The 27,539-nt window shown below is 49.1% G+C and overlaps 1 protein-coding gene across 7 annotated transcripts in view; it reads left to right on the top strand.

Moving 5' to 3' along the window:
* The window catches only part of Ttll6 (tubulin tyrosine ligase like 6), a 32,034-nt gene extending 10,122 nt beyond the window's left edge, over positions 1-21,912 (top strand). Inside the window, exons 9-16 of one of the 7 annotated variants that reach the window (XM_041665435.1) lie at positions 1,792-2,017; positions 4,116-4,291; positions 6,650-6,916; positions 7,846-8,020; positions 9,347-9,625; positions 10,821-11,151; positions 13,496-13,886; positions 20,339-21,912. In XM_041665435.1, the coding sequence (XP_041521369.1) occupies positions 1,792-2,017; positions 4,116-4,291; positions 6,650-6,916; positions 7,846-8,020; positions 9,347-9,625; positions 10,821-11,151; positions 13,496-13,857 (1,816 nt within the window). In that variant the 3' untranslated portion in view covers positions 13,858-13,886; positions 20,339-21,912. Of the gene's footprint in view, positions 1-1,791; positions 2,018-4,115; positions 4,292-6,649; positions 6,917-7,845; positions 8,021-9,346; positions 9,626-10,820; positions 11,152-13,495; positions 15,129-20,338 lie in introns of those variants that run through there. The other 6 variants (XM_041665436.1, XM_041665437.1, XM_041665439.1 and 3 more) reach the window with 6 other exon arrangements.
* Positions 21,913-27,539: the final 5,627 nt, after the last annotated feature.

Raw genomic sequence — 27,539 nt, 5'->3', positions numbered from 1 at the left:
CTTCTTCATGGGGTTCTAGGTCAGTGGGAGCAGGACTCCAGTCGGTTGGAGAGGAAAAGAGAAAACCTGTGAGCATGGAGGGACTCCGGCCAGACACCAGATATTGTCATCTTTTGGCGTGCCTGGCACAGACCTGGTGTTAAAGTGAACTGAGTCACCGCTGGGCGTCAGGAAATTGCCAGGCAGAGAATATTCATGGTGATGGGCCCTGAGTCATCAAGAAAAGGTTGTGTTGCGCTTTGTAACCCACGTAGTCTATTCCAGGGAAGTTTATTTGCCAATTAGGCAAATTGAATGTTTTTTTCTTACTAGAACGTCTTGGCTTTTCCAACAATATAGAAATTCCGTTTAAGCACAATGCTTCTACCTGACAAAGGAGGGGAGGGAAATGGCCTTTGTGTTGAGAGCCTTTGCTTATCTGTCCTTACACAAATAAATCTTGGGTGTTTCCCGTGTGTTGACTTGTGGTCCTCAGGTTTCCTAGGACAGAAGTGGCAGTTGCACAGACCTTCACTTGCACGGTCCCTTAACATCAGCTCCGTGGCTGGCAGGCCTGCTCCTTCCTTTCTGGCCTTAACTGGCCCTCACTGCAGTCCAGTGAGATGACTTTTAAAAATATATATATATTTTTTTGCCAGGCAGTGGTGATGCACACCTTTAATCCCAGCCCTTAGGAGGCAGAGGCAAGTGAATGTCTGAGTTCTAGGCAAGCCTGGTCTACAAAGCGAGTTCCAGGACAGCCAGAGCTGTTTCACAGCGAAACCCTGTGTCATTTAAAAAACCAACACTGAAACCCAAAACTTTTAGCTGGGTCTGATGACTCACATTTTTAATCCCAGTATTTATGAGGCGGAGGCAGGTGAATCTCTGGGTTTGAGGCTAGCCTGGTCTACAGAGTGAGATGTAGGATGGCCAACACTACTTAGAAAAACCCTGTCTTGAAAAACAAAGAAACAAATTTTTAATTACATTTATTTATTGGGGGGGTGCTATGATGGGGAGAATGCCATGGTGCCACAGTGTGAGGACAGAGGACAGTCTATAGGAATCAGCTCTCTCCTTCCACCATGTGGATGCTGAGACCAAACTCTGGCTGTGAGCCTTGGCAGCTGCCTCTCTCTATGGCCGGGTGACCAGGCACCGCAGGCCACCAGAGATGGAGAGGTTTCCGGGACCTGGACTTTGTGTTTAAATTGGGGACAGTACAGATTGCCTGGGACAGGTAGTGACTCTAGGTATGGAAACGCCTTGGGGCTGCTCTTGTCTGTAGGCAGTCCTAAAGCGGGATTTTGTTTTCAGTGATCCCATAATCTCCTCAGAGGACGGAAGTGTGACCAAGGTGGTCAGTGTCCTTCAAAGGCCCCCACGTGTTTCTTTCTTTCTTCTTTTCTAAACAGGGTTTCTCTGTGTAACCCTAGCTGTCCTGGAACTCGCTCTGTAGACCAGGCTGGCCTTGAACTCAGAGATCCGCCTGCCTCTGCCTCCCGAGTGCTGGGATTAAAGGCGTGCGCCACCATCGCCCGGCTTTTTTTTTTTTTTTAAAGAATGGTCCCAGGCTGTGTATCTGCCTGCCCTGAGGTTCTGGATACCCGAGGAGTCTGCCGCTGTGACTCCTCCAGGGCCCCTCCCATTTGGATCCAGCCTCAGTATTGCTCTGGATTCTGGGTGGTCTTCAGCCCTGCACCTGGAGCCTTCATCTCCAGAAGTTTCTGGATTTCACCATGCTATGCATGGTGTCGCTGACCGGGAGTAACTCTCCTGCCTGCCTGATGCCCTGTACGTCCTTCTCAGGAAACTCTCCACCTTCAACTTGTACATGAAGACCCACGGCTATGACGTCGAGCAGATATGGAGGGCCATTGAGGATGTCATCATCAAAACACTCATCGCAGCTTACCCCGTCATCAAGCACAACTACCACACCTGCTTCCCTAGCCACACGCTCAACAGTGCCTGCTTTGAAATCCTGGGCTTTGACATCTTGTTGGACCGCAAACTCAAACCCTGGCTGCTGGAGGTAAGGAAGTTAGGGGTGTGAGCTGTCCCCGTTCCTGGGGTACCTCAGCTCTGGGGACTCTGTCTTCCAGGCTCACTTGTCTTGTTTCGATCAATCCTACCCTTCCTTTCCCTGGTGCTCGCTATTCCTGGGGTGTGACGCGTAGCTTGAGAAGTGGCCACCAGAGGGGGGTAGACGGCTGGAAATTAGAGGATTCCCTGTGCCTTCTTGAGGTCCAGCCAGCTTTACAACTGCCTCCAGTCTCAGGCCCAGAGTGACTGCAACGACCACTCTGCTTCCTGTGTTCCCCACAAAGAGGCTGTTCCTTCTCAGCGTTGCCTCCTGGCTCTCGCGGACCTGAGCAACCCAGTTCCAGACACCGGTCCAGGGGATTCGACCCCATGCAAGAGTGGAAAGAGGCAGAGATTTCTGAGCAGCTTCACTTCCTGACTAGATTGGTCTGCTGGAACCTTAAGCAGCCATTCAACATGCATGAGGAACAAGGATACGGAGTTGTAGCTGGAATACCAGGGGCTATGACCTCCCTTACACTAAACCCTTATTCTCAGGTTCATGAAGGGGGCACTGTTTGGAGCTCCCACCCTAGAGAGAGAACAAGCGGCAGCAGCGAGCCTCCAGAAGCTGCTGGAAACCCACAAATGTAACACAAATGTAAATGAGCAATATTGACTATTTGTGGGCGGGAACTAGACTTCTGGCTTTCTTCCGCTGTCTCTTTTTTTCTAGAGTGAATCACTCTGCTTCCAAACTGAGAGTAGGCCTCTGTATTTCTCATGCTCTCTCCCTCCCTCTCTCTCTTTACAGTTTTTTTAAAATTGTATTTATTTTTAATTTATGTGCACTAGTGTTTTGCCTGCATATATGTCTGAGGATGCTGGATCCCTTAGAATTAGAGTTACAGACAGGCGTGAGCTGCCATGTGGGTGCTGGGAATTGAATCTGGGTCTTCTGGAAGAGCAGCCCATGCTCTTAACCACTGAGCCATCTCTCCAGCCTCCCTCCCTTCCTTCCTCCCTTCCTTCCTTCCTTCCTTCCTTCCTTCCTTCCTTCCTCATCATGTAGCCTTGTTTGACCTGGAACTCACTTTGTAGGCCAGACTGGTCTCAGAGATCCACCTGCCTCTGCCTTCCTAGTGCAGGGATTAAATAAAGCATGTGCCACTTCCTCTGGTGTTCTTTCCTCTTTTTCTTTTCCTCTCCCCTCCTCTTCCACAACCCCCTTTTCTTTTTGCTTTTTGAGACAGAGTTTCTCTATGTAGCCCTGTCTGTTCTAGAACTAGCTCTGTAGATCAGGCTGGTCTCAAACTCAGAGATCCATCCACCTCTGTTTCCCAAGTGCTGGGATTATGGTGTGCACAACCACTGCTGGGCTCACTTCTCTCTTCTTCCCTTCCCCATTCCTTCCTTCCCTTCCTTATTCCTCCCGACCTTTCTTCTCTCCTACCTTTTGTTTGTATTTGCTTGTTTATTTGAAATAGGGTGCCGTTTCAGAGCACAAGTTATTCTGGAACTTAATGCATTGCCTAGTTTGGCCCCAAACTGGTGACAGTTCTCTTGCCTCAGCCTCCTGAGGGGGCTTACAGGCATCAGCCACTTATTGTCTCAGTCCTGCCTGGTTAATCCCGTCACTGCAGGCCTCTTCCTCCCATCCTGGGCTGTGGAGAGCACAAGCGGGAGGACACACACTCGTGTGGCCGAGGACCTGCCGAGCGGGAACTCTGCTTCCAGAGGAGACGGCACTGAATAAAGAGCAGGTGACTACAGTAGTGCGGCCTTTAATCCCAGTCCTCAGGCAGCTGAGGCAGGCGCATCTCTGTTCCAGGTCGGCCTGGCCTACATACTGAGTTCCAGGCCAGCTAAGGCAATAGAGAGAGACTCTGTTTCAAAAACAAACAAACAAAATCCCACCTGCTTACACTAGAGGAAATTCTACTTCCTGCTCTCCCTGCTCTCTTCCCAAGGGCTCCAGTGTAGACCTCTCTCAGCTCCCTGACAATCACAGCTAGGACCATGAGGCAGGCCCTGAAGGTGGCATCTTGGCCTCACCTCCGCTTTCACACTAGTCTGCCTCATCCCCAAATGCTGTTTTGTCGTCACAGGTCAACCATTCTCCAAGCTTCTCCACTGACTCCAAGCTGGATAAAGAGGTGAAAGACAGTCTCCTCTATGATGCATTGGTCCTCATCAACCTGGGGAACTGTGACAAAAAGAAAGTCTTGGAGGAAGAGAGACAGCGGGGACGGTTCCTGCAGCAGTGCCCGTCTCGGGAGATCAGGTATGGCAGTGCCCCATCCCCAGGCAGCCTTCTCTTTCTGCCCTACCCTCAGTGAGGCTGACTTCTCTTTCTGCCCTGCCTCAGTGAGGCTGGCTTCTCTTTCTGCCCTGCCTCAGTGAGGCTGGCTTCTCTTTCTGCCCTGCCTCAGTGAGGCTGGCTTCTCTTTCTGCCCTGCCCTCAGTGAGGCTGGCTGTGCTGTTCCCAGCTGTAACTAAGGTCTACCAATTCTGTGGCCTTCCTGTCTCTTCCTTAAGCTTTGGGGCTCTTTCAGTGAAGTGGGACTGCATTTACATGAGCTAGTAGGGGACTTAATGCCATCATGATATGAAGCTTTACCACAGTGCCTAGCACCACAGTTTGTTAGAAGTTAAGGTTCTAGACTGTTGGGGCAGTGAGATGCTGTCAGCTGGATGACCTGAATTCCAGCCCTAGAGTCCATGTGACGGAAGGAGAGGACCAGCTCCCCCAAGTTGTCCTTTGACCTCCGTGTGCCCTCTGTGGCATGTATACATATATGCATACGTATGTACTAAATAAATACATATTTTTAAAAGAGCCCTAATTGTATCCTATTGTGGAAGCACTTGAATAGTAAGCCTAAGGTACCGGTCTCAAGCTCATGGCATTACCTATAGTAGGCAAACAGCAAACCCTCAATCATTGAGCTACATTCTCTGGCCTTGCTGTTGTGACGGTCTTCTTGTTTTATTTTTGAGACAGGGTCTCTGCTGTAGTCTTTAACACATGCACGTGTGTATGCGTGTGTTTGTGTGTGTGGTATGCACATGTGCAGAGGCCACAGAAGGCCATCAGGTATCTTATTCTGTGTATCTCTATCTCATTCCTTTGAGACAGGCTCCCTTCCTGACTCTGGAGCTAGACTGCTGTTCAGCAAGCCCAGAGATCCTCCTCTCTCCACCTACTTCTGCATCAGGGTTTTAGGCTGGTTGTGCGCATGCGCATGCTTATGTCCGCTCAGCCACGCATGCTCAGCCACGCCCAGCTTTTTATGAGACTGTTGGGCTCTGACCAAGGATCCTCAAGCTAGCAAACCATCTCTTCAGCCAGTCCTTGGTTTTTATCTTTTGGAGTTTTGTTTACTCTTTTGATGCATTCTTCATGTGTTCTTGTTTTGTTTTTTGAGGTAGCATCAAAGGTACTTCAGGCTCCCACAGAATTTGCAATCCTCCTGCCCCAGCTTCAAAAGTGCTGACTGTAATCCCTTCAAAAGGGATTACAGATGTGTATCACCATGCCCAATAGAGTGGATCATTGCTAACAAATGGGAATCCTGTATGGAAAGCTGCTTTAAGGTGGAGAATTTAGCAACCTGGACAGTTCTGTTAAGACTGTGTGTCTTTGTTCCTGGAAACTGGAGGTTAAAATGAACACATATAATTATATGAAATAAATTGATTAGTATCATGTGTGGAGTTAGACATTACCAGTATAAGAAACCAAAGAATTCTTGTTTTTGTTGGAAAGCAAGCTTTGTCAACTCGGCCTGTCGTGTGCTGACAGGAGTTGCTTTGGCCTCTCCTGGGCAACATTTGCACTAGAAGCAGGGTCTTCTTCCTTCAGAGAGATTCTGCCCCCAGAAGGCCCCGAGCCCGCGCAAGGTGGTGCCTGATTGCTTTTCAGTTTGCACCACCCCTTCTCAGAGCCTAGGACGGTACATCGTGTGTCTGCTCATGGCCACTTTATCATGTGATTCCTGCTCTACGTGCCGGGTGGAAAGGAGGTAGAGTGTAGTGCTGTGTGGTTCTGTCCAAGGAACCAAGGACACCACGATTCCCATCAGGAGACTGTCATGGGGAGATTCGACTGGCTGGTGACAGCTCTAATTAGATCCAGAGTCCAGGGTCCCTGCTGCGGGGGACCCCAGAAGGCCTTGTACTGTGCTGCTGTCTCTGATGCCCTCAGGAAGAAGGTGTCAGCTGGCACACCGAAGTCCTCCTTTGTGTTACTTGGCTGGAAAGCTCAGTGGTTTTTGACATCGCTGCAGTGTAGGAAGCTTCTCTACCTGAGCTCCTCCTGGGGGTGGGGTGAGGATGCTTCAGAGCATCCTGGCTCACAAAGGCTCATTAAGTCCATCTCAGAAGTCCTCCCATTTAGCAAAACACAAGCTGCTGTTCTCCAGAGAAGGGCAATGGGGGCCGGGAATGGGAAGGTGGTCACAGTCTGCCTGGTCTGATTGTGCCAAGGGGGAGGTGGATGAGACTTGGGTGGAATTGTCAGGCCTTGCATGCGCCTCCCTGGAGCAGTGTGACACCGGCTGTCCCGGGAGTCCTAGAACCCCTGGTCCCAAACATTCTTGCTTTTATTTGGCAAATCCTGATCGACCACTGTTACATGCAGGGCCCTAGATGGCACCCAGCTTGGACATGACCCTTCCAAGAAGACACAAGGGCAGCCCTGCATTCACTTTCCCAACAGGATGGAAGAGGTCAAGGGTTTCCAGGCAGTGCGGTTACAGAAAACCGAGGAATACGAAAAGAAAAACTGTGGCGGGTTCCGGCTCATCTACCCGGGTGTGAATTTGGAGAAGTATGAGAAGTTCTTCCAGGACAATAGCTCCCTCTTCCAGAATACTGTTGCTTCCCGAGCCCGAGAGCTGTATGCCCGGTAGGAAGACTTCCGCTCAGGCTGAGGTGGGCTGGGGATTGTAGCGACCACCTGTGGCCCAGGTGGTAGGGAGAACTTCTGGGTCTCAGTTCCCAACCTTGCAGTGACAGAAGAGCATTCGGTCCGGGTCTCATAAAGACCAGGAACTGGAAGATTCCACAGTGCAGTGAGTGGACAGATGCTCCGCCCCACTGCTCAGAAGTGTGTTATGTGTTCAGGCTTTATGAAATCCGAGAGCTCGAAGGGAACCATCTGATTAGGTCCACTTCCCACCAAGTTCCCCATTGATGAGAGGGGATGCCAGAGCAGAGAGTAGGTCACAGAACAAGATGACAGCGGAGGATTACCCTGTTTCCTGACTCCTGAGACCAGGTGATGTGCCCTGGTGTACCATCTTTCGTCCAGTCCCAGGATTCACTGGCCAGAGAGCCCAGCATATGAAGTGGCTCAACATGGGAGCCCCTGGGCCTTAGTCCTCCTACCCAAATCCTCTTTCCAGGGAAGGGGGAAGTAAATGTCCCCCTTTCTGTGCGATCTTCCTTGAAAGGGTGCTATTCCCTAGTCTGGGGGTGGTTGGAAGGATGGTTCTTTATTCCCTAGTCAGGAGAAAATCAGAAGGATGGCTCCTTCTTACCCAACGCCATTCTTGGCCTTCAGTCACTTGTGCAGGAACCTGTTTCTCCCTCCCATCTATTTCATTTTACTTTGTGTCTGTGGGTGTTTTGTGCATGTACGTCTGTGCGGTATGTGCATTCAGTGTTTGCAGAATCCCCTGGAGCTGGAGTTACAGATAGTAGTGAGCTGCCATGTGGGTGCTAGGATTTGAACCAGGGTCCTATAGAAGAACAACAGGTGCTCTTAACCACTGAGCCATCTCTTTAGCCCCTCTCCACTCTGTCCATGATACTCACCTGCTCTTCAATCAACAGGCAACTGATCCAGGAGCTGAAGCAGAAACAGGAAAAAAAATCATTCCTAAAGAAAGAAAAGAAGACAGAGATGCCGGGCGAGTCTGTGGGTGAGCAGGCAAGAGACAGGATCCTGAAAACCGGGCAACAGAGACAGCAGCAGAAGTGCAAGACAGCCATCCATCCCCCCAAACAAGTAAACTCAGATGAGGGGGGTGTGTGTCTAACCAGCACCCTGCCCCAGCTTGGGCCGATCCGTGGGAGGGTACCACGGAGACCTCTGCTCCGAGCACAGACTCACTGACGGGCTGCCCTAAGGGCTGAACTACAAAGAAGGGATCTAGAAGGCACACAGACCTGGCGTCTGTTAGAGGATCCCTCCATCCTGACAGTAGAGAATGCTCACAGGTCTGTCTGTCCTTTCTGCCTCTGGAAGTAAGAGCAGCCTCGCTGTGCTGGGACCTGACCTGAGCCCCGTAGGGAGTGTGCTCCACTGCCCTCATCTCCAACCTGGCTGGGAATGGCCCTCGGGCAGGCTCCTGAGGAGGGCTGCTGGGAGACGTAGTCCTCAGAATACTTCCTGGGGATGCCTGAAAAGGGGCTTCCTGCCTGCTTGCTCTCTGCACAAGGTGGCCCAGCCCTTGGTGAGCTGCCTCATTGTCCTGGGAGCTAAGTCTGTGGCTTCTATTTCCTCCACCTCCGGTTCTTAGTGAAAAGACGTGAATGACTTTCTATACATCTCCGTATCATTCTTGGGTTTTGTTTTTTGTGGGGTTTTGTTTGTTTGTTTGTTTGCTTGTTTAAGGTGGGGGTCTCATGTAGCACAGGCTGACCCCAAACTTGTTCTGTTGCACAAAATAATGTAGAACTGATTCTCCGGCCTCCACCTCCTAAGTGCTGGGATTACAGGCGTGAGGCACAAGGCCTGGTTAGTAAAGTGCTGGAGACCAAACCAGGGCCTCACATACCCTGGGCTGCTAACTGAGCACTAGAATGCCAGCCCCCTCTGTCTAATCTTTTGGTTTTTTTTTTTTTTTTTTTTTTCAAAATGTCTCAGTCTCACTGGCTGGCCTGGAACTCACTCAGTAGACCATGCTATAACTTGTGGTGATCCTCCTGCTCCCGCTAGTGGAGCGCTGGGATTACAGGAGTGTGCCACCATCCCTAACTGTCTCCTTAGTCTTGAAGACTTGCCTGGAAGGACAGGACTAGAGCTGGCTTGGGGTTTTCAACTTTGTTGGGTCACAGACTCTTTAGGAATCTGGTGAAAGCTGTGGAGTACCTTCCATCAAGTACACACTGTACTGTTTGAAATCTCAGTTTCAAGTTGCTAATGACTCGCTCCCCAATCCAGCCACAGGCTTTTGTAAGGGTTCCGGAACCCCGGGCTAAGAGTTCCAGACTAGAAAGTCTCTGGTGCATCCTGTTTCCTTTCTCTTCACCTCTTTTGCACCTTCCCTGGGGTGCAGATGAGTCTGATGGTGGTCCCCACGGGCTGTGTGTCTGGTTTCCTCCTTCCCAGAGCTACCACCCAGTGGCTTTAGTATCCTGCACACCTGGCCTGTTCTTGAACATCAGAGGCATAAGGAAAACTGAAACTGCCGGTAGCCTCCACCAGACGGACTCCAAGAAGGAGGCCACCCTCACTCCCTGCAAGCCCATGTCAGCGAGGCATTACAGTTCTGTCCCTGACCTGAGGAGTTCAAATCCCACCAGCTCTGGGACAGAGCTCCGTAAATGCAATTCCACAATCAAGGAAGTGAAGTCGGCCAATTCAGTGAATATAGTCAGCAGTGGCCTGGTAAGTCAAGGGCCGCGCTGAGGGGTAGAGGGGCTTTCCCTGTCCCTCACTTGGAGCTCTTTGAGTACCCACTGTGTCTACTGGAGTCACAGTTTCCCTGGTTGTGGAACTGACACAGTAGGACGGCATTGCCTGCTGGAGGGTAAGCCTGGAATGGCTTTGAGGAAGACTTTTCCCCACCTGCTTTCTAAAGGCAGGTTCCCCCTTCATGCTCCTTTTCTTCATGGGGGTAGGGTGGGGGTGTCAAAAATCTAGGTGCTGTCAGCACTGTGTGCCGGGCGGTGGTGGCACACGCTTTTAATCCCAGCACTCAGGAGGCAGAGGCAGGTGAATCTCTGTGAGTTCCAGGCCAGCCTGGTCTACAAGAGCTGGTTCCAGGATATGTTCCAAAGCTACAGAGAAACCCTGTCTCGGAAAACCAAAAAAAGAAAGAAAGAGCCCTATCTCAAAAGCAACAACAAAAATCAAAAATTTAGACTCAAATCACTTAAACAAAGAATGTGCCTTGGGGTTCCATGACCTTGGGTTTGGCAGAAATTGTTGAGGATAGCAGCAAAACAACAATAAAGAGAGTAAAAAGTTGACCTACAGGGCTGGAGAGATGGCTCAGTGGTTAAGAGCACATGGCAGCTCACAACTGTCTGTAGCTCCAGTTTCAGGGGGTCTGATGCCCTCACACAGACAACACAAGCAGGCAAAACACCAATGGACACAAAATAAAAATAAATGATAAAGTTATTGTATGCTAATGGAACAATGCTTGGGTTATCCTAGAACCAACTTTTTTTTTTTTTTGAGACACTCTATATAGCTCTTGCTGTCCTGGAACTCACTATGCAGACCAGCTTGAATTTATAGAGATCTGGCTGCCTCTGCCTCCTGAGTGTTGGGATTAAAGGCATGTGCCACCATACCCTGCCCAGAGCCAACTTTAGGATTAATTTTTAAAAATTGTGTGGATATGTGTATGTGTGTGTTTGCATGTGCATCATGTGTGCCACCACATGTGTGCCAGGTGTTCACAGTGACCAGAAGAGGTTATCAGATCTTGTGGAACTGGAGCAGCCAGTGCTCTTAACCACTGGGCCTCCTCTCCTGTCACCACCCGGGACCATTTCCGCCCTTTCTTTCTAGAGGAGCTAGAAGGGAGTCCTCCGCCTCCTGTAATCTCATTCCAGGCTGTTTTCTCTTTCAGCCTTTAACACCTGTAGAAACTTCCCCAGAACCCACAGCCCAGCTCTCAACCTCTCTGGAATCCCTGGCCAGCCTGAGCTTGACCTCCAGCCCTGAGTGCAGCAGTTCGGAGAGTGTCCAAACGGTCTCCTGGAAGGGCAAGCAGCAGAGGGCCCCCCAGAAGCTGGTCCAGGAGAAAAAATCCAAACCTCCCATGTCTTCCAAACTCAGGAGTTTGGACATGAGTTTGACCCTGATCAAGAACGAAGTGAGGCGGCAGCACCTGATGTCGGAGATTCTGCAGAAGGTTCAGATGAAGAAGAGGCGCTCCTTGTTCCCGGCCCCCAAGTCACGTGAGTGCTGGAGCGTGCTGACAAAACGACTCCTGTCATTAGCTTCTGGAGAGAATATAGTTTGTAGGCTCATGGCTTTTGAGGTCTGCGTTGGTGATGGGGCAGACATTGCTTTAGGGTCTTGGATGTGAGAGTGTTTGGACAGCAATGGTGGGGAGCGGAAGGGGAATGAAGCTCACCTATGGCTAGCCACTGTAGGTTCCGTTTTCCCTTAGGAACATCGGGTGACTAAACCTTAACTCTAGCATCAGGGCCAGGTCTGGTGGGGCATGCCTGAAATATCAGAATCAGAATCGGGGTTGAGACAAGAGGACCATGAGTCTGCAGCCAGCCTGAGCTACACAAGACACTTTCTCAAAGAGATAAATAATGGCCAGCACCCGTGCTGGACGGCTTAGAACTGTCTGTGTAGCTCCAGCGCCAGGATAGCCAAAGCCCTCTTCTGGCCTCCTTGAGTACCTGTACCCAAGTGGTTCTCATATAGACGTGTGGGTATATACACATCATAAAAACAAATAAAATTTATTTTAATTAATTTTATTCTTTGGTTTTATGTGTATGGGTGTTTTGTCTACATATATATCTGCATACCACGTTTGTACCAGATGCCTTTGGGGGCCAGTGGGGACCAGAAGAGGGAGTTGGATTCCCTGGGATTGGCCTGACAGACAATTACAAGCCACTCTATGGGTGCTAGGATTTGAACCTGGGTTCTCTGGAAGAGTAGCCAGTGTCTCACCTGTTAGGCTATAGCTCTAGCCTCAACAATTTTTAATTTTTTAATTTTTTTTTTTTTGGCGGGGATGACAGGGTTTTTCTGTGTAGCCTTGGCTGTCCTGTCTGTAGAACAGGTTGACTTCAAACTCACAGAGATCCTCCTGCCTCTGCCTCTCTAGTGCTGGGATTAAAGGCCTGTGCTACCACTGCCTGACATTAAAATTTTTAGAAAAATAAATAAAAATTAGCAGGATTGGTGAGATGGCTCAGCAGATGAAAGGGTGCTTGCCACACCACCCTGGTGACCCGAATTTGATCACTGGAACCTACATAAAGGTGGGTGGGAAGAACTGGTTCCACAAAATTATTCTCTGACCCCCACTTGTATATTGTAGCATGCTAACCCGTGCATATGTCCACATACACAACAATAATAAAGTATTTTCAATTATAAAACTAAAGGTTAGAGAAATGGCTTAACAGTGAAGATCACTGGCTATTTTTGACACACCCACAAGGCTGCTCACAACTGTCTATAACTCCATCCTAGGGCATCTGATGCCCTCTTTTGGCCTCTGTGGGCATCAGGCACACATCAGGTGCACAGACAGACATACAGGCAAAACACCCATATACATAAAATATAAAAAAATTACTAAAAACAATCACAAAACTAGCAATGGCAAATTCAAACTAGTGCAACATTAGAGAGAAAGGAACCTGTTGAAAGAAGCCCCAGGTTTGGGGATTCCCGGAGCAAGAGAAGGGTTAGATCCTTCCTGATGATGGAGACATGGCCCATACTCTTTCTTTTATAATTTTTTAAAAATTATTTATTGGGGGGCTGGAGAGATGGCTCAGTGGTTAAGAGCATTGCCTGCTCTTCCAAAGGTCCTGAGTTCAATTCCCAGCAACCACATGGTGGTTCACAACCATCTGTAAAGAGGTCTGGTGCCCTCTTCTGGCCTTCAGGCATACACACAGACAGAATATTGTATACATAATAAATAAATAAATATTTTAAAAAATTATTTATTGGGGGCTGGAGAGATGGCTCAGTGGTTAAGAGCATTGCCCACCCTTCCAAAGGTCCTGAGTTCAGTTCCCGGCAACCACATGGTGGCTCACAACCATCTGTAATGAGGTCTGGTGCCCTCTTCTGGCCTGCAGACATACACACAGACAGAATATTGTATATATAATAAATAAATATTTTTTAAAATTATTTATTTAATGTGCACTGGTGTTTTGCCTGCATATATGTCTGGGTGAGGGTGTCAGATCCTCTGGAACTGGAGTTATAGACAATTCTGAATTGCCATATGGGTCCCCTGGAAGAGCAGCCAGTGCTCTTAACCACTGAGCCATCCCTCCAGCCCCTGACCCATTCACTTTATTAAAGAGTCTCTATCCCCATTGAACCAAAGAGTTAATAGAGTGCTGGCTGATAGTCAATATTCCCAGCTCTTGTTCACATGAGACCCATGGTCTGTGCCAATCTTGGGCCACAGAAACTATGTGAAGGAAGGAGCAATGGCTGACTATGATTCCATTGGGAGCCTTCGCCAGGAGATTGTGCTAACTATAGCAGCACAAGCTGATGATGCCAATGACTTTACCTTTCCAGAAAACCTGTCCTTGCCCAAGGAGTGGTGCTCCCACAGCCACAGCTCTGGCAGGAAGAGAGAGATGGATGTGCCCTCCGTCCTCCTCCTGCAGGGTTCTCACAGCCATGCCAAATCTCTGAATGACCTTCTGGTAGTTGCCACTCAGGCCCGGCTGGACCCTCGGCCTAGCAGAAGCCATTCAGGTACTACAAGGGACCCAGGTACGACAAGGGACCCAGGTACGACAAGGGACCCAGGTACGACAAGGGACCCAGGTACTACAAGGGACCCAGGTACGACAAGGGACCCAGGTACTACAAGGGACCCAGGTACTACAAGGGACCCGCGCACACAGGGCCCGCAGCACACTGCCACTGCCTGACTCTGGTCAGAAAGGATGTGAGAGCTCAGGTAGGTGCCTCCCCTTCTTCCCTGGATAGGTTGGCACGCTGTCCGCTCTTCTCTTGATCTTTCTGGAGTGTTGAGTATGCAGGAGGGTGGATGGATTGATGGAGACCTGTAGATTCTCCTCAAAAGATGACCCTGGCTTGGCCTATTTCTATAGTGCTGACCGCCCCCACCACGAAGTGCACTTTAGATCGCTGTTGTCAGATAAGGCTGGCCCCATAATGAGAAGGGAAGGGACAGAATGACAGGAACCTGGTGTTTCCACTGTGTGGAAGGGTCAGGGAGACCGTAAGGAGTGCTCTTTCAAAGCCTAGGTGTCTCTGAAGGAACGTCATATACAAAAATCCATGAGAAGAGGCTAGCACTGCTCAGTCACCCTCATTCCTGCCGCGGAAATGAAATTGTTACCAGATATGCTGCCCTGACCCCCTGGGCGTCGCCTGGGTGTTTGTGAAAACACATGTTCTAGAGCCAATGAGCTGGCTCAGCCCATAAAGCATCTGCTGCCAAGTCTGAAGGCCCGAGTTCGATCCCTGGTACTCACATAGCAGAAGGCGAGCACTGGTTCCTGCCAGTTATCCTCTGCCCTCCACAAATGTGACCCCCCCCACAGTGATGTAATGAAATTTTTAGTGCATATTTCAGCTCAGATAACGGCTTGTGCCTGTGCTCCCTGCCTCGTGGTGCTGAGGCATGGGGAGCAGCAGCTCTATGAGCAAGCAAGGGATAGACGCCACAAGACCCCGTAAAATGAATTTTAAAACGCAGCGAGGGAACCAGGAGTTGAGTGTATAGGCTTGTAATCCCAGCACTTGGAAAGCAAGAGGCAGGAGGATCACCACAAGTTCAAAGCTAGCTTGGTTTACAGAACAAATTTCAGACCAGCCAGGGCTACAGAGTGAGACCCTGTTCCAAAGAAAACCAGGCCTAGTGGTTCACAGTGTGATCCACGCTCCAGGGAAGCACCGAAGATGGGGAGTTAAAGAAATCCAAGGACAGGGGCTGGAGAGATGGCTCAGAGGTTAAGAGCACTGACTGCTCTTCCAGGGGTCCTGAGTTCAATTCCCAGCAACCACATGGTGGCTCACAGCCATCTATAATGAGATCTGGTGCCCTCTTCTGGCCTGCAGGCATAGAGGCTGAACACAGTGTACATAATAAATAAATTAAAAAAAAAAAAAGAAATCTAAGGATATTAAGACCAGTCTAGGCTGTGGTAGACCCTGACTCAAAAAAAAAAAAAAAGAAGATTCCAGCAAGGCTCCAAAGCCACAGAGAAACCCTGTCTCGAAAAACAAAAAAAAAAAAACAAACAAACAAACAAAAAAAAAACAAAAAAAAAAAAAGAAGAAGAAGAAGAGGAAAACGGGAAGTCACAGATTCCACTAAAAGCTCTTTTTTTTTTTTTTTTTTTTTTGGTTTTTCAAGACAGGGTTTCTCTGTGGCTTTGGAGCCTGTCCTGGAACTAGCTCTGTAGACCAGGCTGGTCTCGAACTCACAGAGATCCGCCTGCCTCTGCCTCCCAAGTGCTGGGATTAAAGGCATGCGCCACCACCGCCCGGCTCCACTAAAAGCTTTTATCCATATTCAGGCCCAGGAAGGGGGCCTCTGGGTACAGGTTCTTGCCCACAGGCCTGAGGCTCCAGTTGAATCACCAGATCCCACAAGCTGACAGGAGAATGGCTTCAGGAAGCTGTCCTTTGACCTCTACATATGTGCCATGGCATGAACACACATAAACACACGCACAAAATAAATACAAGTTTAAAAAAAATTGGTGTTTTGAGACAACCCTGGATGTCTTGAACTTATTCTGTAGACCAGGCTCGCCTCAAACTCACAGAGATCCACCTGCCTCCGCCTCCTGAGTGCTGGGATTAAAGACGTGTGCCACCACTACCTGGCCCCCCAAAATTTTTTTTAAAAGTTTATTTTTGTTATTTACAACTTTTAGGGCTAGAGAGATAGCTCAGTGGTTAAGAGCACTGGCTAGGCCAGTTGGTGGTGGCACACGCCTTTAATCCCAGCACTCAGGTGGCAGAGGCAGGAGGATCTCTTGTAAGTTTGAGGACAGCCTGTTTTACAGAGCAAATTCCATGACAGGCTTCAAAGCTACACAGAAAAACCCTGTCTTGAAAAACCAAAGGAGAAAGGAAGAAAGAAAGAAAGAAAGAAAGAGAGAAAAGAAAGAAAGAAAGAGAAAAGAGCATTGAGTGGAAGGTTAAGAACCCTGGCTGCTGCTCTTCCAGAGGCCCTGAGTTCAACTCCCCGCAACCACATGGTGGTGGCTCACAACCATTGATAATAAGATCTGGTGTCCTCTTCTGGTGAGCAGGGATACACACATACATAATAAATTTAAAAACTGAATGAATAAATAAATCTTTAAAAAAAATCTTCTAGTCTTTATTTTTATTTTATGTGTGGGTGTGTTTTGCCTGCATATATGTCTATACACCATGTTCATGCAGCACCCTTGAGTCACTGTGTGGATGCTGGGAACTGAACTCGGGTCTGCAGAAAGAATAGCCAGGGCTCTTAACTGGTAAACCATCTCTTGCAGTCCCTTTTTATTAATTTTAATTATGTGTATGTGTCGGCATGTGGATTTGTACATGTGAGTACTTGTGCCCAGAATGGCCAGCGGCATTGCATCCCCTGGGTTGGAGCTAAAGTTATGTGGGTACTGGAAACCAAGCTTCAGTCCTCTGGAAAAGCAATGAGTACTCTTAACCACTAAGTTATCTTTCTAGCCAAAGAAAAGTTTTATTTAATAAGTCTGTCAATGTGAATTAATAGGGGTTGGAGATGTAGCTCTGATGTAGAATACTTGCCTAGAATGCACAACGACTCAAGTTCTGTCCCCAGTGCCACAGAAAATAATGACAAAAACAATAGTAAAAATCAGAACACACACATAGACAGAGAGAAAGAGAGGGTTTGTATAGGGACAGCCTGAGGTGTGGTGTGGAGGCTGGGGCAGACAAATCATCTCCGGGGTAAGATGGTCTAGGATACAGAGTGAAGCTTTTTCTCAAACAAACAAGACAATTAAGAACAATACAAGAAAAATCATGGAGAGAGGGTGTGGCAGAGTACTTCCTGCACTGACTCTTGGATAGAACTGAACCCACAGAAAAGGCTAAACATAGCTTTGCTCTTTCTTCCCCTAACCAGACTGTTGATCCCCTCAGAGCACAAACTGTCTCCACATTTGACCAGAGTGGTCCTTTCGTCAGCTCTTCTTTCTGCCTATCTAAAGATTTTATTCTGATTCTCTTTAAAGATTTATGTATTTAAGCCAGATGTGGTGGTGTGCTCCTTTAATCCCAGCCCTCGGAAAGGCGGAGGCCGGTGGATCGCTGTGAGTTCCAGGCTACCTAGGGCTATGTAAAGATTTATGTATTCTTTTAATGTGTATGAGTGTTTTGCCTGCATTTATGTATGTGTACCATGTGGATGTCTGGTACTCATGGAGGCATCAGATCCCCTGGAACTGGAGTTACAGATGGTTGTGAGCTGCCCTGATGCTGGGAATGGAACAAGAACAACAGAGGTGAGCGCTCGCAACCTCTGAGCATCTCTTCAGCCCCCTGTCTTTATTTTTACCTATGTATGTATGTATGTATCTGGGTGGGGTCTGCGCACGTGAGGGCAGTACTCTCAGGGCCCCGGGGACCATTTCCGGTGCCCTGTAGCTAGCGTTACAGGTACAGTGTGGGTGCTGGGAACCAAACTCACGGCCTCCCAAAGAGCAGCACTTGGTCTTGGCTGCTGGCTGCTGAACAACCCATCTATTCCCTATTCCTTCCTTTCCTCTTTTTCTTCTCTCCTCCTCCTCTCCTCAGTCTAGCCTAGTTCTTGGGAGCCTCCTGCCTCAGCCTTTCACGTGCCTGGATTATCGTGTGAGCCACACTTCCTGCTTTGAGTCAAATATTTCTGATGCCCAAGTCCCAAGATCTCTACCACCCACCTTTCAAATATCTGTTCCGTTATTATTCTTGAGTCAGAACTGAGGGTGTAACCAATGGCTCTCCAGTGAAGGCATTTCTGCAGGAGGCTGGGAGAGCACAGGTTGAGAGGGCTCTGAGAATATTAGGGGTGACCAGATGGCAGATCTGGCCCTCTGCTTTCAGGACAAATAATGGATTCTAACAATTGTCCCTGAAGTCAGCAGACCACGACAACTGATAGATAAGTAAGCAAGCTCACAAAAGATGAGCTGTATTCAGCAGAATGCCTAACTCTCAGGTGTGGACTAAGAAACCCGAGAGCCCTGTAAGAAAAGGGCTTTCGTGTGATAAACGGTGGTTGGGTGAGGGGAGGAGCAGCGCAGGGGGCCACGTGGTGGATCAGGGCTTTGTTCCGTAAATGTAATAACAGTTTACTTTCCAAATAGCAGATTCGCAAACTATAGCTCCTGGAATCCCCATGGCAGTACTGAGGTTGGCAAGGCAGGTGTTATTTGAGCCAGAGTTTGTAGGTAAAGAAAGTCAAGGTTTGCCCAACTTTACTCGAGCAATGGACTCAGGACAGATAGACAGCATCTCTTCCCCTTTACTGTGCCGCTGTGAGCTTAAAGCCTGTCTGCAGACGTCACCACAGGCCCATCGTCCTTCCCTGGATGCACAGATAGAAGGAATGGGTTGGTCACTGAGCCAGATGTGGATCTGGGTAGAGATTATGATCACGGGGTTAGAGAGCCCAGTTAATAAGGTCGCAAGGATGATTGAGGTGGCCTCGGCGGTGGTGATCATCGTGACTGTGGTTATCTGCTCTTGCTCGGCTTGGACAAAGGCGTTATTTTTGCTGTTGGAAACGCTGCGCTCAGTCCTCTCAGATGTGTCTTTGTCAAATGGGGAGACTGAGGCAGAGAGGCTAAGTAACTACTGTCCGAAAGCATGCTGCCACTGCCTCCTTTTTCCTCCCCTTTTAAAAAAAGCATTATTATTTCAAGAAATTGTTTGGGACAAAGTCACACTAGTTTCAAGCTCCCCGTCCTCCTATCTCTGTTCTTCAAATGCTGGGGTTACAAATCTGTGCCCTGACATCCAGTTCTTGGCACACAGCTTCTTTGTTTTTAGTTTTCTTTTCTTTTTGGTTTTTCTTTTTAAATTTATTTCTTTTTACTTTATGTGCATTGGTGTTTTGTTTGTATGTATGTTTGTGAGAAGGTGTCAGATCTTGGGGTTACAGACAGTTGTGAGCTGGCATGTGGGTGCTGGGAATTGGATCCGGATCCTCTGAAAGACCAACTAGTACTCTTAGCCACTGAGCTATCTCTCCAACCCCTTCTTTTCGGGTTTTCAAGACAGGATTTCTTTGTATAGTTCCGGTTGTTCTAGAACTACCTCTGTAAACCAGGCTGGCCTCAAACTCACAGAGATCTGCATGCCTCTGCCTCCCGAGTGCTGGGATTAAAGGTGTGAGTTACTACCACCCTGCCATGTTTTTTTATTAAAACATTTTTTCATACAATATATTTTGATCATGTTTCTCCTCCCTCAACTCCTTCCTCATCTTCTGAACCTCTCTTGCCACCCAATTTTGTTCTTTCTCTTTCTCACCGCCCCCCCAAAAAAACCCAAAAAACCAACCAGCCAGGTGGTAGTGGTGCATTCCTTTAATCCCAGCACTCAGGAGGCAGAGGCAGGGGGGAATCTCTGTGAGTTCGAGGTCAGCCTGGTTTACAGAGTGAGTTCCAGGACAGGCTCCAAAGCTACAGAGAAACCCTGTCTCAAAAAACCAAACCAAACCAACAACAACAAAAAGCACCAAAACAAACAAACAAACAAACAAACCCTACAAAAATGAAAATCAAAACAGGGAAAAGACCAATAAGACAAGAGTGCCAAAACAAAACAAAATGAAACAAAAAATCCAAAAAACACCACTGAGTTTGTTTTATATTGACCAAACTGCCTCTGAGCATTGGGCCTGCCCTGGCATATGGCTGATAAATCCAGTGAGACTGCATTGGAGAAAACCGATTTCCCCTTTTCCAGCAGGCACAAACTGCAGGCAGCTTCTTGGTTAGGGAGGGGCCCTGTGTGCCCTTGTCCCTATTAGGTGTGCAGCTTTTAACCAGTACTGTACGCTGTCTGCAGTCGGCCGTCTTACCACTTTTGACGATCCGTATCAAATGTCCAGGTGGTCAGGCTGTAGGTGACGCGGGTGGTAGCTCCTGGTGCACTGGGATGTGACTCCTGAGCACTTCCTGATTCACTAGGTAGAAGTGATGACAATGACTTTAGGGCTGAATATGGCCTAAGTGGCAGAGCACTTGCCCTGCTTCATCCTCAACTTCACAAAGAGGGAAAAGGGAGGACTAATTAGCTTTACCATTCCAGAGGCCTTTGTAAAAGATAACCTAAGAAAAATCTTTGTTTTTTTTTTCTCCTTTCTAGAATCAGAGTGAGTCTTTGCTGTTTTTCCTTTCCTACCTCTTACTCCAGGAAATGATTTGTCTCCAGCCAGTATCTTCAGAATGGACTGGAAGATTCATTCCCTCATCTAGAAATTCTGGTCTGATAACTAGGTCTCATTGGCACCTTTGAGGACAGCGGCCTTTCGTGCTGTCCCTTAGTTCACAGTGCTGCCTATGGGACCAGGACTTCTAGGGATCGAGTGCTGCTCCCCTAGAACGGTTGCCTCAGCTGTGGAGCGCCTCTGGGTCCCTCACATGATGGCCACCGTCATCCAGAACATTCCCCCAGGCTAAGCAGCTCGAGGGAGGAGTGAGGGGAGGACTCCCAGTCTCCAGGAGTCCGGAGCCCTCATTCTACCTGCTGGCCTGTGTTAGTCTGCCCTTCCCTCTAAAGAAAAGAAGGCAGAACTAGGACCGAGTGTGGTGGAATTCTGAGTCTTGATGGAAAGAATCAGGACAGTTGCAAATTCACCAGCAAAAGCGGTCATTTCCTTCCAGCCGGCCCAAAGGCCTGCCACCTCGGGCCCCAGGCTGCCACTTGCTGCCACTTCCCCTTCAGTCTTGCTGGCAAAGACGGTAGCGTGAGAGTACCTAGCCTGCAGGGGATGCTTCCATTGACCTGCAGAAATTATATATCTTCCCTCATGTTTACATTAATAAAATAAATTGCCATGCTCGATACTAGGAAGGAGCCTGGTCCAGAATGGGAGGCGGGATGGTAGTTCCCCTGGGCACCGCTCACTGATCTACTGAAATATGCCAGGTGCTTTGGAAGACTTTGGGATGGATGATCCACGGGAAGCCCTGTCCTTTTGTTAGGATCCAAGAGCCTGGAATGACCTTGTCTGCCGCAGAATGGAGCCCCCCCCCCCCTTTCCTTTCATCAAGCAGAGAAAGCTAGTTTCCAGGTGTAACAGCTCGTTCTACCTGCCAGCTCTCGCTGTGTTCTCTAGAATGTGGCATGAGGCCTTTGTCTCCTTTGCTCCTTCTGGGGTTGGATTTAGGGGTGGGGGGAAGGGTTTTGTAGGGAAGTATGGGGAGTCTAAGAGTGAGCACCACCTCACTGTGTTGGATGTTTGTGGGAATGGATTTCCCACCTCAGCAAGGTCTGAGGCATTTAACCCCACAGTCCTCTCCAAGGAAAGGACCTGAATTATCCAAGGTATTGAAGTCTGTTAATAAGGTAAAGCCAGGTTTGTTTTCCCTAACAGACATTTTGGTTCCAGTACCCTTGCTTCTTGCTTCCGGAGCCACGGCCAGCTTCACGGCTGCTGTCTGGAATCGGTGTAGTCACTCAGCGCCCCGTGCACAGAGGGACTCTGCCCGTGGTGCAGCTCTCTGCGGGCTCCATCTTGAAATGTGCAGTGAATTCTGGACAGCGAGTCTTGTGCTGGCATCTTGCGCTTGGCCGTCCTTGTTATTTAGCATGTGCTGTTCTGCCTAAAGTGCTAAAAACCTCTGGGTTCTCCAGTGAGAAGGGGAAACAGCAGGCTGTCTTCCTGACTCTGCCCATCCATAGGCTGTGGAGGGTGGTTATCTGCTGAATGCTAATGGGTCAAGGGAGGATATGGGGGCGGGGGGAATGGGGGCAGAGGAGGCCTTGCTCTGTGGAGTGTGCAGTAGAACAACGCAAGTTCACAGATGGAGCCCGAGTTAAACGCCAGTATCTGTGGATGAGAAGGAAACATGTCCACCTGGTGGCCAAGTCCACTTCTAGCCAAGGGGTCAGAAAAGGATAAAGAAAATTTTAAACCTGTATGGGATGTAGATTGCAGTATAGAAGCCTAGGAGATGATAACTATGGAAGGTCTGGTGCCATTCGGCTGCATTAGCAAGGGATGTTGGGAGATGAAGATGGAGACAGCTTGAGAGACCGCACTGCGGACCCCAGGGGCCCTTTGCTCCTTCTACCTAACTGCTTCCCTCATGATAGTGAGTTGTCTGTGACTGAATTGTATGTTTTTACATGTTTTACCTGCATGTATGTCTATCTGTGTTCTTAGTGCCTGTTGCAGCCAAAAGAGGGCTGTGATCCCCTGGAATTGGATTTACAGATGGTTGTGAACCACCACGTGGGTAGTAGGACTCTAACTGAGGTTCTCTGGAAGAAAAGCCAGTGCTTTTAGCCACTGACCCATCTCTCCAGCCCCTTACTCCTTGAGCTTAAACCAAAGTAACAAGGACTTCATGGAGGAATTCAATAAATGTTTGTTCAATGGATTATGAAGAGGATCTAAAATGTTATCCTGGGAACTGTTTAAGCCAGAGTGTAGTGGAGACCTTCGAAGGGTTTGGATGGGAGAGAGATTTTATTCAGTGTTAGAAGATGTCTCTGTAGTGACGGTGGAATGATGGATTAGAAGGAAGAGGCCCACAGAGGAAGGAAGCTGGAAGCCTCATAGGGTGCTCCTGCCTTCAAACCTTCACAACACCTAAAAAGATGAGAGATTGTGGGGAAGTAGGGAAAGGACAGTTGTACCTCAGAGAAGTAGACAAAAAAGAAAGTAGCAAATGACAGACACACCAGAGAGCAGGCACACAGCGGCTGGGGGCATGGAAGCAAAAAGAAAGGAATTGCGAGTCCCCTGAAAAAAGCTAGGGTGACGTGGGAGGACATAGATCACCTCATCTGCTTCAGAAGGCATCTAAATGCATCTCTGCCTTCTGGCAGACCTCAAAGAGCAACCCCCATAGAGAAGGTCCAAGCACAGACGTGATGTCCCTAACAGCTAAGTTGTGTGTGTGTATATATATAAATCCATCTTGGGGACTAGAGGGATGGCTCAGTGGGAAAGGGCACTTACCAACAAGCTGACAATCGGAGTTCAAGCCCCTGAATCCATATGGTAGAAAGAGACAACTCACGCCTGTAAATCGTCCTCTGATGGTCACGTCCTCTGATGGTCACGTCCTCTGATGGTCACGTCCTCTGATGCTGTAGCTTGCATGCCCACACACATCTTCACACAGACACAATGCAGATAAGAGTCTTGAGAGATGGCCCAATGGTTGAGAGCCCTTACCGGTCCTGGAGAACACCTGGATTAGGTCCCCAGCACAGTTCACAACCATCTATGAATCCGGTTCCAGGATATTCAGCGCCCTCTTCTGTCCTCCTCAGGCACAACATAGGCAAAACACTAATAAAAGCCAAACATTCTCTGGATCAGGCTGGCGTTGTCTTGACTCCGAGTTAGAGCGCCTCCTTAGCATGCTGAGGCCCTGGGTTCAGTCCTGAGCGTCTCACATGGAAAGGACCTGGACAGTTCATGTATATGTGCTTCTCCCTAGACTGAATGAGTCCCTTTGGCTGAGAGAGATGTTTGTCTGAACTAGGAGCTGGGGAGACGGAGGGTAAAAGTGCCTGCTGTTCAAGAATGAAGATTCCCCAAACCCACACAAGAAACCAGGCATGGCTGTTCGTATCTGTAATCCCAACTCTCAGAGGGTAGAGTTGTACAGATCCCAAGACCTGACCGATCATGAGCTCACATGTATCACACACACACACACACACACATACATACACACCACACACACGAAAGAGAGATCCACAGACACTCACATATACTAAACATTGCTCTCTGGTAGTAATGGGTGCTTGGTGTGAGTGGAGCCCTGGGCTCATTCCCAAGCCCATCAATAATAAACCTTCCCCGAAGGTTCTGATACATGACCATCGTTTGGATAAATGCATGACCAGTTTTAGGAATGATTTGGTCCGCCCCAGCCCTGGATGGCCCTATTCGCTGCAGGCTGGGTGGCCCTTGCTGACCTTAAAAGGCTGGCTGATGACTCCCTCTTCCCTCCACCCGGGTAGGGAGTGTAAGTCAGGCAGATAGGCAGCTGTTCCAGGCCCCCCTCCCAGCCAAACTGGGTGATCACATGAGCCAAATGCAATCATTCACAACCCTTGTCCGTACAGCTGGCACGTCACTTAACTAAATTACAGCACCCAGTGGCATTTCAACCCGAGGAATCGAAAAAAGCAATAAAGTGAGTTTTGCAGATTGTTGGGAAGGCAATGACGACCTTGAAACTGCAATCCACTAAGCATTGCTTTCAATTATTTTGCCTTCTCCCGCCATGACTTTCAAGTCACTACCAAGCAGCCTGGGGAAGCCAGAGGCAGCATTGTCATGTGGCAGGCACTTCATCTCTCCAGTGAGCACACCCACCCACCATGTGCTCCCGAGGTGGCTGGAGGCTCTAGCAGTGGCCTTGGACTGGGAGGGGATGAGATTGTCGTGAGTAAAAGTTCTTCCCATCTGGTCAGGCACCTGCTAATCACGCTCCCTCCACCCTGCCACAAAACCATGCATCTGGACTGGTCCAGCACAGCCTTCAGTGCAAGTCTTTCTTGCTTCCTTGCCCCTCGCTATGCCTCCAGCATTGACTGCTGCTCCCAGAAAACATAAAAGCACATTGAGAAGCAAAGCCTCCCCACATCTTTTTGGCTCATTCCTTTTCCGAGTTTATTTCCTTTTAGTCCTCGGGTTTGTACCTCAGGGCCAGCTGTTTCGAAGGGCTGTGGGCACAGCACACACCCTTCTTTCGAAAAACCCAGCAGCCTTGCGGTGGTGATGACCCAGTGGGACCCATCCATCTGAGAAAGGGGCAGATGCTTGAGAAAATGGGCAGCGGTCTGGAGACAGATTTCACTTGCCTGGAGCAATGTTAGCCAGCACGGTTATCAGAAGCAGAGCACCAGCTGCCTCAGCAGCCATGCCAGGGGGACAGCAAACACCAAAATCCTGTTGGCAGAGCCAGTAAGACCATTACAATGCGGCCAAAGCAAACAGAGGCTGAGACAGGCTTGCTGCAACGGACTCTCATTTCCCCTTGGATGTGGCAGAGGGAGAGGATGAGCCAGCTAAGCTCACGTGTCAGAACATCCAGTAGCCATAGGGTGCTTGCTGGCATCCATTCCCCAGGCCCTGGCATCCAGGCTAGGTTCCCACACCCTCCTTTCGGCTCAGCCCCAGATGGAAGAAAGGCTACTGAAGATGAAAGTGGTTCAGATTGTCTTGGTGTGCTCTTCCCAGCAGTCCTAGGAGCTTAGTATTCTTCCCATGCTACAGAGGTGGAAACTGAGGCTGGGGACAGCAAGAGCAGAGTCTTCAGTCAGGTTCTGACCCAGTGTGCACCGCTTTTCCTTTCTCCCCTACCCCAAATTCCGTATCCCAGAGTCCCTTCACAGGCAGAGCCCCCCACATTCTAAGAGGCAAGTCGCATTCTTTTTTTTTTTCTCTCTTCCCATTTAGTAGCTCAGAAGCAAAAGCACAGAACAGGGGCAGTTACTTAGCTTTCTACAGCAAACAGCCAATTGATAATCCCCCCATTTTGTCTCCCACACCCATCAACACAAATGGAATCCCGGGGAGGAAAAATATGCTTTCGTATGTATATTTATTTATTTGGATATTTCTTCAGTGTTTTCCTGCATTTAAATGTGAAAGATCTCAGGACCATTGGAGCCTGAGCATCATTTGTTTCGGTTTGGGCAGAGTCTGAATGGGTCCCTTATGGCCTGCAGCCCCTTCGACATCTCTAGAGTCCAATGTGCCCATGATAAGCTGTTGGTTGGAAATTTTTATATAGTAGCTATATTCATATCCAGTGAAAGGCTGCTTCCTATAGAAGGAAGAGGTATTGCTCCTTCTGGGTCTTCATTTTCTTAGTAGATTTTCTTTGTTTGTTTGTTTATTTATTTATTTTTCTTTTCTTTTTTCCCCCTAGACAGGGTCTCTCTGTGTAGCTTTGGACCCTGTTGTCCTGGAACTCGCTCTGTAAACCAAGTTGGCCTTGAACTCACAGAGATCCGACAGCTTTTGTCTCCGGAGTGCTGGGATTTAAGGAGTGCACCACTGCCGCCCGGCTCTTAGTAGACCTTCTAATTATTTGCTTCCAGAGAAAGGGCCAGAAAATTTCCTTCTCATAAGGAGCTCTGGACCGAGGACCATGTGGGTGGATTCCTTTTCCCCGTTTCTGCACGGGAGGATTAGAAGATAGTTTGCCGGGGCCCCTGTTAGGGAGAGGGAGGCCTGTGAGGGGCTGGACGTCCTGTAGAGAAGAATCGCTAAGGGAAGGCTCCTTCAGACCAATTTGCTCAGTTGGAATTTTAGTCCACGTCGTTTCGTCCTCACCTAAGCCGGGACTGCTGCTGCTAACGACGACGCAGGGCCTAGATCTGGGTAGCAGCTGTACCCGGACTCTGTGCTCAGGGTCCCTCGGTGAGTCCCTGGCGGCCCTCTGACTCCGCTCTTCCGGCCCAGCGCCGCGCAGGCCTGAAGGCTCCCAGCAAAGCCAGGCCTTCGCCCCAGCGGGGTGGGAGGAGAATCCTCCCCAGATGGGAAGGAGTAGAGCTTGGATTCGGGTGGAAATACTCAGGGCTGGGCCGAGTCGCCGGTTTCCAAACTCTTTTCTCTCCCATCTCTGCCTGATTCACTCTTGGCAAAGCCACCCAGAGTACGAATAGGCCGCCTTCAAGCACTACCCCCCCCCCCCAATCTCCCGCTCCCTTCAAGCATCTAATTGAACCTGGGATGCAGCACTGAAATAAACCAGTGTCTGTCTGCGGCGGCAAGAATGAATTTGGCGGTGACTCCAGGTCCCAGTGGGACCTGCCCCAACCCCAAATGGGTTGTTTAAGTTGCCCTGCACGCACGAAATTGCTTTCGTTCAGGGAGCAGGCTGGACGTTCCAGCGCGGGTCACCTCAACTGCCACGGTTCCCGTTGTTGTCTTGACACAGTTACTCCAATTGTACAGTGTAGATAATTTCCCAACCAATCCAGCCAAGAGCTCCAAGTCTTCTGATGCCCCAAACCCCAAAAGGCCCAAGTTTTCTTCTACGTTGCTCTTTTGAATTGTTCATCTACAGGGTAAATGAGGGTCGTGAAGCCAGGCTGCTTGTAGACGGGTTTCTGTCGGCTTAATTGCGCTGTGCTTCAATCTACTGCAGCTGAACCTCCCATTGTAGGCAGCTACAGCGGGAAAGGCAAAGGAAAGGGAATGGAGCCCTTTCGCTCCTTCTTTTGCTTAGGGACTGTGGAAAAGAGACTCCTCAGACCCTCTAATCCGCTTCCTTTTCATTCTTTCCTGTCAATTGTTTGGAATTGGGTGGAGAACAAGCAGCCATGGCTTCTGGGGATCGCGTGCAGTTTAATCTTGGCAAAGTCAGGAAAAAAAAAAAAAAAGCCCAGGCACAGTGACATTCTTTTTTTGAGC

This window comes from Microtus oregoni, unplaced genomic scaffold (assembly GCF_018167655.1).
Source record: "Microtus oregoni isolate MIOR12 unplaced genomic scaffold, Mior012 000015F_ref0000493, whole genome shotgun sequence".
In the NCBI taxonomy this organism is placed as follows: domain Eukaryota; kingdom Metazoa; phylum Chordata; class Mammalia; order Rodentia; family Cricetidae; genus Microtus; species Microtus oregoni.
This window is presented reverse-complemented; position numbering and strand designations above follow the sequence as displayed.